This window comes from Artemia franciscana, chromosome 19 (genome assembly GCF_032884065.1).
Source record: "Artemia franciscana chromosome 19, ASM3288406v1, whole genome shotgun sequence".
Taxonomy (NCBI): Eukaryota; Metazoa; Arthropoda; class Branchiopoda; order Anostraca; family Artemiidae; genus Artemia; species Artemia franciscana.
The window spans coordinates 10,156,045-10,170,322 of NC_088881.1; the positions used below are offsets into that span (position 1 = coordinate 10,156,045).

Consider the following 14,278-nt stretch of genomic DNA (forward strand, 5'->3'; position numbering starts at 1 on the left):
TGGCAAATAAACCTCTTCAGGATTTGGGAATGCCTTCACCTAACCGTATCGCTGCTGTTTCGACATGTGTAGAATTGGACCGTGAACAAAGTTACAGTACGAGTGATCTATTGTCGTATGTACAAAATGACATTTCCAAGTTAACGTCGGATCAAAAAGACATTTATGATACGATAGACTCAATTTCAGGACATATACAACTACCGGCTGATTTCTGTAATTTAGTGACGTCCAAAAATAAATTGATTGAAAAAGTATTTCCGAATATTCTAAAAATTAAAAAAATAATAAATGGCTAAGTGAAAGAGCGATTCTCGCACCCAAAAATATAGACGTCCACGAAATCAACAATATTGTTTTGACCAAGATTCGAGACCAGGCAGTCCTTTGCAAGTCAGTCGACACAGTTTTGGAACCAAATGAAGCGGTTAATTATCCATCTGAATTTTTAAATTCCATAGATCTTTCAGGGTTTCCACCACATGTGCTACAACTAAAAATAGGCGTACCAATAATACTTTTAAGAAATATCAACCCACCAAAGCTTTGCAATGGCACGCGACTTGCCGTAAAAAAAAACAATGGAAAACCTAATAGAGGCCACAATCTTGACAGGGCCTTTTGAGGGTGAGGCTGTTCTTATTCCTCGCATTCCCATGATTCCAACGGATCTGCCTTTTCAATTTAAAAGATTGCAATTCCCAATTCGATTAGCATTTGCAATCACCATTAACAAAGCTCAAGGTCAATCATTAGAAAAATGTGGTATAGATCTTAATACTGATTGTTTTTCCCAAGGACAATTGTACGTTGCATGTTCGAGGGTCGGTAAACCTGACAATCTATTTATATGCAGCGACAATTGGACAGCGAAGAATGTTGTATATTCGCAAGTTTTACGCAGTTAATTTGTATTGTATCTATCTATTTATCTATCTATATAAAAACGAGTTGTGTGTATGCATGTTTGTTTGTTTGTAAAAAGAGCTTTTGCATATGACGTCATTATTAGTGCATACGGCTTTGTATATGCACAGACAATGGGAAAGCCAAGAATGGTGTATATTCGCAATTTTTACGTAGTTTAACTCCTGCAGACGAAATGAATGCTTGCCTGAAAAATTCTAATTTATGGGCACACGTAAAAATATTAAAATTAACTACAAATATGCGTGTCCGATTGCAAAACGATGACTCTGGTCAAACATTGTCAGATCAATTGCTGGCAATTGGAAACGGAAAGCTCCCAGTAGTGGGAAAGCCAAAAATGTTGTATATTCGTAATTTTTACGTAGTTTGAAACACATATATAAATCTATCTATATTCACAGGTGGGACATAGGGACACAACTACAATGGCGCGTAACTAATATGGCGCGTAACGACTTACGCGCGCGGGGGGGCTTGGGGGGATCGCGAAGCGCCCCACCAACTAGGTGTTGGGGTGGCGCGAAGCGCCACCTCAACAGCTAGTTATACATATAAGTCTGATAATTTGGAATCTAATAAATTCTGTTAAATTTTGGCAATTTCCTCTTTATGTTCTCCCAGGAATAAGAAAGAATGGCTTCTTGTGAATTTGGTAATTCTAGTATTATTTTGAAGCTGGAAATACGTCATAAGGAATACGTCATATGGAATACGTCATAATTCTAGTATTATTTTGAAGCTGGAAATACGTCATAAGAAACTCTCATGTCTTGCCAATACTGACTCCTCACCATCGTATTGCCTGGTTTTTCTTTAATTTTTTGATTGTGATTTTTCTATCAAGTTCAAGTTCTTTCAAGTTTAAATGATTCAAGTTCAAGCTCTTTCAAGTTTAAGTTCTTCAAATTGTTTCAAGTTTATGTTCAACTCTACAATCCAAAAAATCCAAAGGCCCCAGAGGCCCGTTAACTAGGAAAAACAGTAATATTACTTACTAATCATTTGGAAATTGTGAACTAGGCCTAGATAAAAATAAATAAGAAGTACTGCTCATGCGAATGGTCATACGAATACAACTGATCTCCACATCACTTACAACCAACAACAAATTTCACTTTGTCAGCGACATAAAGAACCAACGCTAAATCTTTAAAAAAAAATCACTCCATTAAATTTCACTTCACTTTCATATTGTTACTTCGCCCTTATACTTTTACTCATTATTACTTATGCTATATACTATGTTATACTATATTACTTATAATTTTATTTTACATTTGGGCTGCAAATATATAGTGATAAATAAATAATACTTTATTTTGTATTGACCGCATGTGTGTTTGGGACAAACATACCACTGTACGACAGTATGGAATTGGGAGGTTCATAGTATAGCTTTCCAATGCTTTAAACAATTGGCTGTCATATCATTTTCTGTGGTAACACTAGCCCTATTTGTGCTGACAGTGTTGCTTCGCAGAGTGAAATGGCAGAAACTAGTACTTTGCTGTTCTACCCCCTCTCATGTTCCTAAGAATACGAACTAGAACGTTGAGTTTTCTCTAAAAAACTCCAACGAAAAACAAGCCCAGACAATTATACTAATAAACATTCATCAGTTACAATCCTCTTTGGAAACAATGCAGGTTTGTGGTTTTGTTTCTAGAGGGTGAAAATCTCTGTTCTAGGACTTAAAACATTTTGAATATAAACTTCTACCAAGATTCCACCTAATCAGTTACGTTTCCCACTCTTTTGATTGAAATAGTTTTTGCTAATTTCTACAAAAAAAAAAAATTGGAATTTTTTCTAATAATATTAGATGCGTAACATACAAATTACTGAGTTTTCTATGTTTAGAATCAGCAAAAATTCAAATTCTTCCCTTGCATACATTATTTTCAAACTTTCGGGTTTTAACACTTAGTATTAACATGTTTGGTTACCTACTTACTATTTATTTGCGCTGGCGTAAAATGTTTCAGCTGGTGGAGGGCGGCAATGAGAAAAGTAGCATATCAATCCACTATATTTTGTTTGTTTCTTGCAGTAATCGCAGTCATGACTGTGATTTCGCTTCTTCCTCTTTTTATGACGTTATGAATAACATAAACCAACATACCGAAATAAGGATTGTTTTCAGTAAAGTGCAAATTCTGTTCTAGTCTTCAGAAGGCACGGGTGTCATAGCCCTCTATATGCTAACTGTGCTTTGCAGTAGTTTCTGCTTGCTTTGAATTTGACTTGATTATTTGTTTTAATTTCAGTTCGTTTTCTTTTTATTTTATTTGTTGATGAATATTTATGGTAGTTTTACGCTGTAAAATTATTTGGTTACATTTCGGCTCATCTTTAGCTTAACGTCGTTCCTTAGTTTTCTTTGAAAGATTTTCTTGTGCAAAATTGTTTTCTAAATTAATAGATTAAGAAAGAGCCTAAAAGGAAAAGAAGAGCCTCAGAAAGAGCCTAAAAGGAATAAACTTTACAATTGTGAAAAAGACAATCATATCTGAATAGAAACAATAATACAAAATAAAAGGTGAGAATCACAGAATAAAGGAATCAAAGCAAGAAGAAAAAACTACAAAGTATTTTCCTTTTACAAAAAAATTCTAAAAACTAACAATTTTTAGAGTTAAGGAGATTAGAACCATGGAAATCGATTGTCGATAAAAACAACAACAGAGAAATAAAATAGGGAAATAATAGAAGGTGTCAGCTTGAAAGTAAAAACACACAGCAAACAAAAATTGGAGTTAAGTATTGAATAGAAAAAATAATCACAGTATAGATACTATATGCATATCTATAAGGTCTCAGCTTTAAACGAGCTATTCACATAATTTGATACCCTTTTGTCCTTGGGGGCATGTCTCTAGAATTCTCTAATGTTTTTAATGAAATGACATTTTTTGACATTTCAACTTGATTTTGATTGAAGTGGATGGGCTCAAAAAGTGGCTGGACACCCCTGATCTATTTCATCGCTTTAATAGGTCAATAGGTCTCCGAGTTTTTACTCAGAAGACCCATTTAATTATTTACAATTTATTTATTTTCATTCATTATATTATTTATTCTATTATAAAATTATATTATTTTATTTTAATTATTATATTATGTTATAACTTATATTCATTATTATGATTGGTTAATTTATTATCTCTTACCATTTGTTTATTTTCTTAAAACAGACAAAGAGAATTATTTCAGTGTTTCCATTGTATCTCAATTGAGTAATCAAGTTTTAAGAATAGACGTTACTATTTTTATTTCATTTCTTACATTTTATTCCTGTTGAAATAAAACAAAGAAAATTTTCACAATCAATCGCTTTGAACTGTCTTCTCCCCATTATTGATGGTCTTTTGGCAGCTATTATAATTAATGGTGCTGTTATTGTAGAAGCCACTTCATCACTTACTAAGAGTTCAAAACTAAAAATAGTCATTGCACAATCATTGTCAAACATCAGCAGTATTCAAGAGTAAAACATTTCATATCGATTGTCCAATAAACAAATAGTTTATACAAAAAATAAATTGTTAATAAAATTGGCCTATATTCTTTCAGTGAAGTACTTTTACATGAACTGGTCATATGGATGGCTATATTAGCTTTTCCTTTTTTTCCCGTTGATTTGTAATTAAAAATCAATAATGGAGTAGAAGCCAAGACAGATAGTCGGAGTGAGAGGCTAACCGTACATAACCCTTTTTCAGAACGGTATAAAAATAATATCATTTGACTTGTTTATAGATAGTCTATTATCCGCCTTGTTTATAAATAATATGAAAAAAACTTCGTTTTCTTAAAGAGTTAAAGAGGCTGCGTCCCAAAGTCGAACCTTAAAACGTACAGGAATTAGAAGAGGCAGTTGGGGGGCTGCCGCCCCCCAAACCCCCAGCTTTTAAAGACTCTTTTGTACAGGTTTTTTGTTTTTTTGCTAACCCCCCGCTCTTGGCTTCGGAAAGGCCCTCTTTTAATTAAAAAATAATTGAAATGAATGAATAATGGAATAACTTCGAAAAATGTTAAACACAAGAGGACAGGAGAACCATTGCGCCGAAACTAGTAATTAGTAACAATGAAGTCCCCCCACAAAAAAAACCTGTCCAAAAGAGTCTTTAAAAGCGGGGGGTTTGGGCGGCGGCAGCCCCCCAACTGCCTTTTCTAATTCCTGTACGTTTTAAGGTTCGACTTTGGGACGCAGCCTCTTTAACTCTTTAAGAAAACGAAGTTTTTTTCATATTATTGTTAATTAAAAGAGGGCCTTTCCGAAGCCAAGAGCGGGGGGTTAGCAAAAAAACAAAAAACCTGTACAAAAGAGTCTTTAAAAGCTGGGGGTTTGGGGGGCGGCAGCCCCCGAACTGCCTCTTCTAATTCCTGTACGTTTTAAGGTTCGACTTTGGGACGCAGCCTCTTTAACTCTTTAAGAAAACGAAGTTTTTTTCATATTATTTCTGTACGTTTTTCTACAATCCATGGTGGATGTAATTTAATAATTCCTGTACTCCTCGTACAGGAGTACTCCTCGTACAGGAATTAGGAGAGGAACCCTCCCCCCTCCCCCCCGCTTTTAAATCATTGTATAAAATAGAAAAAAAAAGATAGAATGACCGAAATGTTTCTTTTGCTCATAAGAAGCTAATATTCTGTTATCTCTCAAATGATAAGCTGTCCAGGTGTTATCAAAATTTTTTTGATGTTGTGAAAAAAAACCTCCCGTAAGGGACTTGAACCCTTGACCCGAGGATTAAAAGTCTCACGCTCTACCAACTGAGCTAATAACTTGCATGTGTGTAAATATAACTTCTCAATAGCTTTTAAAAATTTCAAATTAACATGGGCTCTTATGGAGAGAAATCCGTTAATTAAATAGCTAATGGGTGGTTTCTGGAAAACAGGGAAGGAAATATCGGATCGAGCTGAAATTTCGCGGATAAGCTCCTGGGCCGTAGGGGACCTTAACTTGTGAATTTCAGCCCGATCGGACAACGTTAAAAGGGGTGGGGGGGGGGGGTTGGAGGGTCGAAACTTTCGGGGGGTTAAGATTTTCCTACGAAACTTTCATGGGCACTTACTCGGAGAATTCCGCATCGACTGAGTCTTCGTACACCCAGATCCGATGTCGGATGTGACCTGTAGGCGTCTAGGAAAAAAAAGTAAATGAATTTTAAGTGGCTATGCGTGGTTTCTGGAAAACAGGGAAGGAGTTATCGGATCAAGATGAAATTTCGCGGATAAGCTCCTGGGCCCTAGGGGACCTTAACTTGTGAATTTCAGCCCGATCGGACAACGTTAAAGGGGGGCTTGGGTTGACAGGTCGAAACTTTCGGCCAGATTTTCCCCATGAAGAAAAAGTTGGAGGGGGATGAAATTTTGCAGGTTTCTTAGTTGGAGCTCGGGCTACGAAATGCATCCCTCCCCATCCGTCTGCGACCACTGGAACCGAAGATCGCTTAACATTGTCGTGTGTCGCCTCTTTATAGAGGCACGAGTGTGCCTCCTTGATCTGCCCATCCTAGGGCAGAGCTAAGATAGATAGGCTGAAGTAAAGATAATTTAAATAGTCTATCGGTTCTGTGAGCCATTTGAAGGTAATTGGAGACCCCAAATGCATGTTTTTTTAGAATTATGACAAACTATGTCCAAAGGACTAGCAGGCAATTGGGCAACTGAGATTGTTCATATTATATGAGCTTTGTCTGCTGAGAAATCCCATTATAATTGCAGTACTACTTTGAACTTTTGCCGGTAGGGTGCAGTGAAGATGTTGAAAGAAGAATAGCCGAGACCCAGTATTTTTCTGCAGGTGATAAAAGTTTGGAAGAATAGGGAGATCAGCCTACGAATCAAGAATAGAATATTGGAATCTATAGGGGTGACCGCGGTCAAGTATGGCTCGTAATCCTGAGTGCTCTGAAAGACGGAAGAGAACTTGTTAGATGATTTTCCACAGAAATTGTTTAAAGATAGTTTTGGGTACCCGTCTGACTGACCGTATTTCAAACTGTAGGCAATACGAGACATGTTGTACAATCCCACTTTCTATGGTTATGATAAGAGAAAGGTTGAGATTGCTAGGACACATTCTGCAGATGAAGGATGACAGAATGTCAAAAATCCACCTTGTCAGCCAACCATCTTGGACCAAACAGAAAACAGGTCATTCCCAAATGAGATATGAGCAGGTCGTAAAGAGACATCTAAGGAAAATTTTAAGTTCTTGAGAGGGATTAAAGGGGGAGGCTTTAAAGAGCTTGTTATGGAAGAGGAGCAGGAGTTGATGTGTTGGCCTCATGCGGGTTGGTCTTGCATTGGGTTTTTAGTGTTAATATTAGTAGATCTACATGCAGCTTGTAGCTAGGCATAACAAAGAGATGGAAATGCACCTTTTTTTATCTGTGTAAGAGCCATAGAATGGACAATAGAAGCCCTTGTGACGACTGAAAAATTTGTAGAAATTTGCCGGAAAAAAACAACTTTTTTCTAGCCTTTGAATAGCTCATAAATACAGTTAAACACAACTGTACTATTACCAAAAAAATATTACCAAAGAAATCTTCACAGAAAAATAAATTTAAAAAAAAGCTTTTAAAAAAATTGTCTGGACAAAAAAGATTTTGACAAATAAATATCATTTCCAAAAATGATCACGTCTAAAATCTTTAATATCAGAAAGAAAATTTAGATCCTAGTCAACAGAGTATTTAGCAAGAAGAATTTTGAATTTCACTTCCACAACCTTTTATATTTGTTTTACACATGGATTGATTACCTATTTTCCGATATTTATTCTCAGCTTTACATAATTTTCAACTAAGGGCAGTAGAATTCCTCTAATCCATTTCTCATTTTCCCTTCACATCTTATTGCTGAACGATTTCTGCAAACGTTTTACGGGTTTATTTACATGCAAGTGCTTCTCGTGAGATTTCTGTCTTGCTCGAATATCTGAAAAGATTGCTATGAGTTACTATGTTATGGAAATGATGAAAGTATTGAGGACGGTGATGATGATAAAGTTGCTATACCTACATTCCTTATTTTTGAACCAGAAGAAGTTTCTCGACCCCATGTAAAAGTTCAGTAATTGCTAGTCGCGAGGTTACAGAAATGTGTAGCAAATTGGATATTTTAATGGAACAAAACTTTTGGACATATAAAGCTCCAGCTGTTAAAATTCCTGCTGAATATATTAACAAACTATTTATGATAGTGAAATTCCTACCAAGTAACCTAGCCAAACTGGAGTTGCAGACAGACTTTCTGGAACAAGCATGCATTGAAGCCAGCTAAAAAAATATTGAGTTAAAGCACACCCAAAGTGACTGTAAAGTTGTCACGCATCAAAATATGATGCTCCTGTAATCGACAATGCGTTTCGTAGCTGTAACACCACTATTAGCGTTAAGTTCAGAAGCTCTTCTCACTTTGGAAAAATTAAACGTGCCCCACATGATCTGACCTCTGATGCGTCAGCTCTCTTGTGCCAACTTGTATTGAAGTAAAGCAAATCGTCTCTTCCAGATCTTTCGGGCTGAAATTTGAAACAAAGAGGATTTATTACAAGCGATAAAAACCCATTAGTGATCAGTTTCAAATAATTTCCTATTCAAGAGTTTTTGTTTTTACCCCTTTGATGAAATAAGTGCCAAACAATCGAAAGCATTCCAGGTGCATGTAATTCGTTATATGAAATTATTATTATTCGTATATGAAATTCGTTTTTTATTCTTCGGCAAAAAAGGTCACAGAAGTTATCAAGGAGCCCTTTTCCAGAAACCCACAAAATATGCTGTTTGAAAATCAGACTGTTGCCCATGTCACATTTACAGATGCCCTACTGCACAGTAAATTGGGTACGAAATGAGAATCTGATACTGTGGAAAATTAATGGAAAAGTTACCGATCGAATCCATATTCTATCGCAGTCCCAAGACCTAGTGACCACTAACGCCTGTCACCACTATTTTCTAATTTTCAGATACTCTTTCGTAGTGCAACTGCGAAACAGCAAGGCAAACCACTAGTAGGCTTGCCCTCCTATCCCGGTTCCCTTGCAAACTATTAGCAGAGACTGATTATACTTTATTGCCGCTAACCTTGAATATAATGTAGTAAATAATACCTATTCGCCCACAAATTACAACAACGAAAGGTTTGATTATTAATTTGCGTCCACCTACAAGAGTTTTGGCAAGTTTCTTGAAAAATTAACCTCTCAACGGGATATCATCACCGAAGATTTTAACGTAGATATAACGAGCGTCATGTCTCCTTGGCTGCAACTCTTTTGGGGTAGCATTCATCCCGTCTATTGTGTATGGCCTAAAAGTGACATATATTTATGTATTGAGCAGTTATCTTCAACCTCTAACATAGGTCGTTGCATCGTTCAGCACTCACGAGGTCAAAGCTGTAAGAGAAGGGTTTTATTAGGACCACCTTCCCATCTCTCCTTGCTTTTACTCTCCTTATTTATGGTTGACAATAAAGAATCGAGTTGGTTTTCATACCGAAATTGGAAAAATGTATTAAGTGAGGCTTTTAGTAAAGGCTTTGACGAGATGCTGAGAAGAATCAAAGTTCCTTTCAATCTCCTATTGGACCGTGTTGTGCTGCCACAAAGTGAAAAGAGCATCTCAATTGAGCTCACATCCTAATTGGCACAAATAAATTAGGCGCTTAAATGTGCCGAAATAGGCGCTGTTCCTTTTCGGTATGTTCATAAAAAGTCCCATCTCAAAGACAGGTCAAATAACAGATATCTAGTAAATATGTGTAATTTGGATAAGCTCTGGCTTTCGGTTTAGAACGCTTGCGGTGGCCCTCTGAGATGGCTTAGTAAATGACCTTAGGCTCCTTACGAAACGAAAATTTAATAACCAAGTCCGAGTCTGTTCATTTTGAATTAAAAACAAGTGGTTGTGGGCATCAAGTCGAGAAAAAGTTGTAGAAAAATTGTAATTGTAGAAAAAGCGAAGACAAATAGTCTGAGTGAGCGAGAGGCAAATCTGGCATAAGATCTTTTTAGGATTATTTAAAAATGATGTCAGTTCATTGAGAAACTTATGGAACCGAGAAACCATAAGTCAATGCTCATCGAGAAAACGTGATATGTATTGCTAAAGACACCTCCAAATTCTGGCAGGATAACAAACCTGTCAAAGCCGAGAGTAACAGTTAGAATAAAAAGTGGGTTGAAAATTTTGCAAATGAGTTCGGTGCATCCAAAAAAAGCACAAAAATTTTTTTTGAAAGACATTGCTTTTTCAAACAAGACAAAATCTCACCTGTTGGTGTCGCCAAGGGCTGTTCACTCTTTGATTCAGAAATTAAAGAAAAGATGTTCCTCTGGTGTTGATTCTATTTCATCAAGACAACTGCAACTTGCTGGTTTTTTAATTGAACAACATCTAGCTCAATTGTTTCTGATAATCCTGTTCTGCGTTATAGTTCCTATGCAATTTTGTGTTGAACAAATAACTTCCATACTTAAGAAGGCCGAAAAAGACTCTTCTCTTGGCAGTTCTTATCAATCCATTACCATTTTGTGTACTAATTTCAAGTTGTTCGAGTCATTTTTAGTAAGAGACACTGAAGAAAAATATTCTGCCCTTCCTCGCTAATTAGGGCACCAGAAAGGCTCAGGTAGAGAGCATGCTCTCTTTTTACTTATAAATCTGCTGAAGGATATTGAAAACAGAGGCCACTTCTTAATGGTGTGTGCGCTCAATGTTACAAGTGCTTTTGACTTGTGTATATTTTTGTAGGTTCTGCTTGAGGTCCTTATGAAAGGTACTGATACTGCGATAATCATTTGTTTAGCATGTGTGTATGTGCTATGATAATATAACTAATGTACTGCATAACTGATATGTGGTTTCTTAAAATGTTGTTTCTTTTTTTTCCAATGTACTCCATTGCTTCATTATTTTGTATAATGGGTTATTACATACATACATACATAAAAACCTGAAAGCTAGAACTCGGCCACTTCTCCAGTCTTGTTTAATAGTTGTGTTACTGGTTCTCAGGTAAAGTTGAACTGTACATTTATCTTCAAAGGAATTTATTTTTTGTTAATAACATTTGCAGATGACTTACTGAACCTTTCCTGCACTTTCCAAGAATGCTCTTCGTCTCTTGAGCTCCTCCAGTATGAGTATGAGCAGATTGGTCTCATTTTTAAATCTAACAAAACAGATGTTCTAACATTTAACTATACAGGACATAGAATCTCAATAAGTCTCTCCGGCTCTGAATTTCCTCTTGCTAGTAACCTTATTTACGTGAAAATGCCAATGGGAGCAAGTCTGAAACAAACTGCAAACCTGGCACTGTAAAATTATGGTAGTAAGATCTGAGCTACGTATGCATACCTGGCTTCAAACTTTTCGTATCTGAGTAGAGTTCCTGTTCTAAGTAATATAATAGCCTAACAGTTCATCACCTAACTGCTCTTGCCTGTTTTTGTTCTTTTTTTTATCCCTACTGGGGTTATTGAGATACTCTGTTTTTTCTTGGCTCTGCTCCATTTTTTTGTGAAATGTTATAAATGAAATGATGATGATTATGATTATGTTTCTCTTTAATACCTCAAGTGATGCATGGCATAAACCTTTATTATTATATTATTATTATTATTATATTTATTATTATAAACCTTTTTATTATATGATTTTTCATAATAGAATGTCACGATGGTGTGTCTGAACAGTGCGTTTAGAGTCTTATCTGGCCGTTGGTATGGCTCGTACTTGGAACAATATTCTAGATGAAGCTCTAAATCGAATCTTGAAACTAAAAATGATCAAATTAAGTTACTTATTTTTTTTATAAGGTTTTTTGCCAATAAAGATGCACTGGAGAAAGTTCTAAGTCTAGCAAATTCAGCTCCACAACATAAGAAAATCCAAGTAGACAGAGACCATGAACAGGATTTGAAAATCTCTTCTGTGGATGGAAAGCTGGAGGCAGTTAAAGAGCATTTTTACAAGGTGCTCAATGGTCAAAATTCAAATGAAGGTAAGGGATTCTTGATTCAAAGATAAACGATTTATATCTCCCTTTATAGAAAGGGTGAAACAAACCAAAAACTTTAAAATAACAGAAGTACCGAATAACGTGGTTCGGTATGTGCTTAGGTGGTATAATTAAATACACAGTCACTGTGTATCTTTTTGTGGGTAGAGAGTGCCTATGTAACTGTACTAAGACTTTGAAATCTACTTTGAAAAATACATGATATATACTTACTATGGCATATACTTTGAAATAGAAAACTTGAATGGATAGCACTTCATCATTTTCTGAGTTCTCATTGGAAATCATAATAGTCAGGTGCATTTACATTCTGTTTAGGGTGACTTTGAGAATTGTTCGATGTCTAAGCATAATTTTAGTGACGATTCTAGTTTAATTAATATCAAATAAATAAATGAAACAATTTTTTCAACCAAAAGTAAGGAGCAATATTCAACCTTAAAACAAACAGAAATTATTATGTATATGAACGAGCTGACCCCCTCAATCCCCCACATCTTACGCCAAAGTATTAGAGTTCTTAAAAATACTCCTCGTTCTAATTTCACCACCCTGTTTGAGAAGTCTTTCTTAAAGAAACATGTTAAAAAGTCAAAGCGAAAAGAGCGAATGAGCAGAGCGAAAGGGAACAGTCCCCTCATATACAGAAAAATCTCTGTTTGTTTTAAGTTTTAATATTGCTTAAAATTGTTACTTGATCTTTTTATTCGATATTAAGTAAACTAGAATTGTTACTTAAAGTATGTTTAGACATTGGGAATTATTTAAATTCCCTCTAAGCAGAATGTGAAGACCCATGACTATTTTGATTTCTAACGAGAACCCAGAAAATGACGAAATGGTATTCATTCACACTATTTCTTTTTCTCTCAAAGTATATGCCATAGTAAGAATACGTCATGTATTTGTCCAATGATATGTCAAAGTCTCAGGACATTGAAAAGGACGTTTTATCCACAAAAAAGATATATAGTGACTCTGTGTCAAAATTATAGCACCAAAGGACACCCGTCTTATACGGATTGATGTACGTTCGTTTTGATTTTAATGTTGCTTCTTGCTTTCAGTTGAAAAAAAAACTATGTTTTCTTGATCAATTTCTGACCCTTTTACAATTTATGCCATAATATCCCATCTCCCCTCCTTTTTTAAGATTTTACTAGAAAATTCCCCCTGAAACTTCCTTCATCACAGGAAATTATCTCCTCGGTAATTCCTCCCAGCAAAAATCCTTGCCCTCACCAAAAGAAATTTGTATATTCCTAATAGCGAATGTGCCTACTCTACGTGGACAACGTGAAAATTGGATAACTTACAGTCCTTTTCGAAGGGACTTCGGGGGCTTATGTCATCCCGAAAGGTATGGTTTTGGCCTTTTGACTGTGCTGAATCAAATGACTATTTCAAAATTTTGAATTGTCTCTTGGGAAAAAGGGGGCATGGGAGGGTCGCAAGTTGTCCTATAATCCTTCTGGTAAACTTCATAGGACAACAAGGCTTTTACATTCTTCCAAATGATCCCTCTCATAATCTTCTAGGACCATCAGTTCAATAAGATTAACCCTGAAAAGAAAATAATAAACATCCACCCGGTGTCGTTCTTCTGGCAAAAAAAAACAATTCCGCATTTTTGCAGATGAAAGCTTTAGACCTATACAATAAGGTTCTCTGATATACCAAAATTGATGGTATGATTTTTATACCATCGATGGCATGCTTGACCTTTCGAGGATGTTTCCTCCCTTGTTTTAAATTTTGACAATTTTTTCTAGGGCTCGTACCTTTTGATTGGTAACATTAAATTTAATAAATTTATACATTTAGAATCAGCTTAAAAAGCCAATTCTTTTGCTTTATCTATTTTCATTAATTTCATTTTTTAGATTTTTTGTTGCTATTGGGCTGAGTTGCTCTTTACTTAAAATTTTTTTGTTTATTTTCTTACCACGAACTGTTTGATAGACCTTTCACCAATTTTAACTTTTGTTTTCTTATGGATCTCGGCTTGCAATGGAAATTTACTATTTTTGTGACAAACTTTTCTTACATCGTAAGTGCATCACAAATATCACCAGATATATACAACTATCAAAAGAGCTGGCATTACTAGTTACCTACATATTACTTTATTACTCCATTTTATATAGCCAACAAAAGATGATCGATCCATTAAAGCTGGAAGCAAATAAACTAAAAAATACTTCATAAAATAGGGTTTTAAGTGTATTCCATCACCATTCCTTCTGAATAATTGCCTAACATTGGATAAATCTTATGCTCGGAGCTACTATTTGTT

At 35.5% G+C, this 14,278-nt stretch overlaps 1 protein-coding gene across 2 annotated transcripts in view; it reads left to right on the plus strand.

The window, feature by feature from the left end:
- LOC136039275 (uncharacterized) overlaps window positions 1–14,278 on the plus strand; it is a gene marked incomplete at its 3' end in the record, with an annotated part of 105,845 nt that overhangs the window by 52,310 nt on the left and 39,257 nt on the right. For both annotated transcript variants that reach the window (XM_065722856.1, XM_065722855.1), the window contains 1 exon segment: window positions 11,780–11,964. In XM_065722856.1, the coding sequence (XP_065578928.1) occupies window positions 11,780–11,964 (185 nt within the window).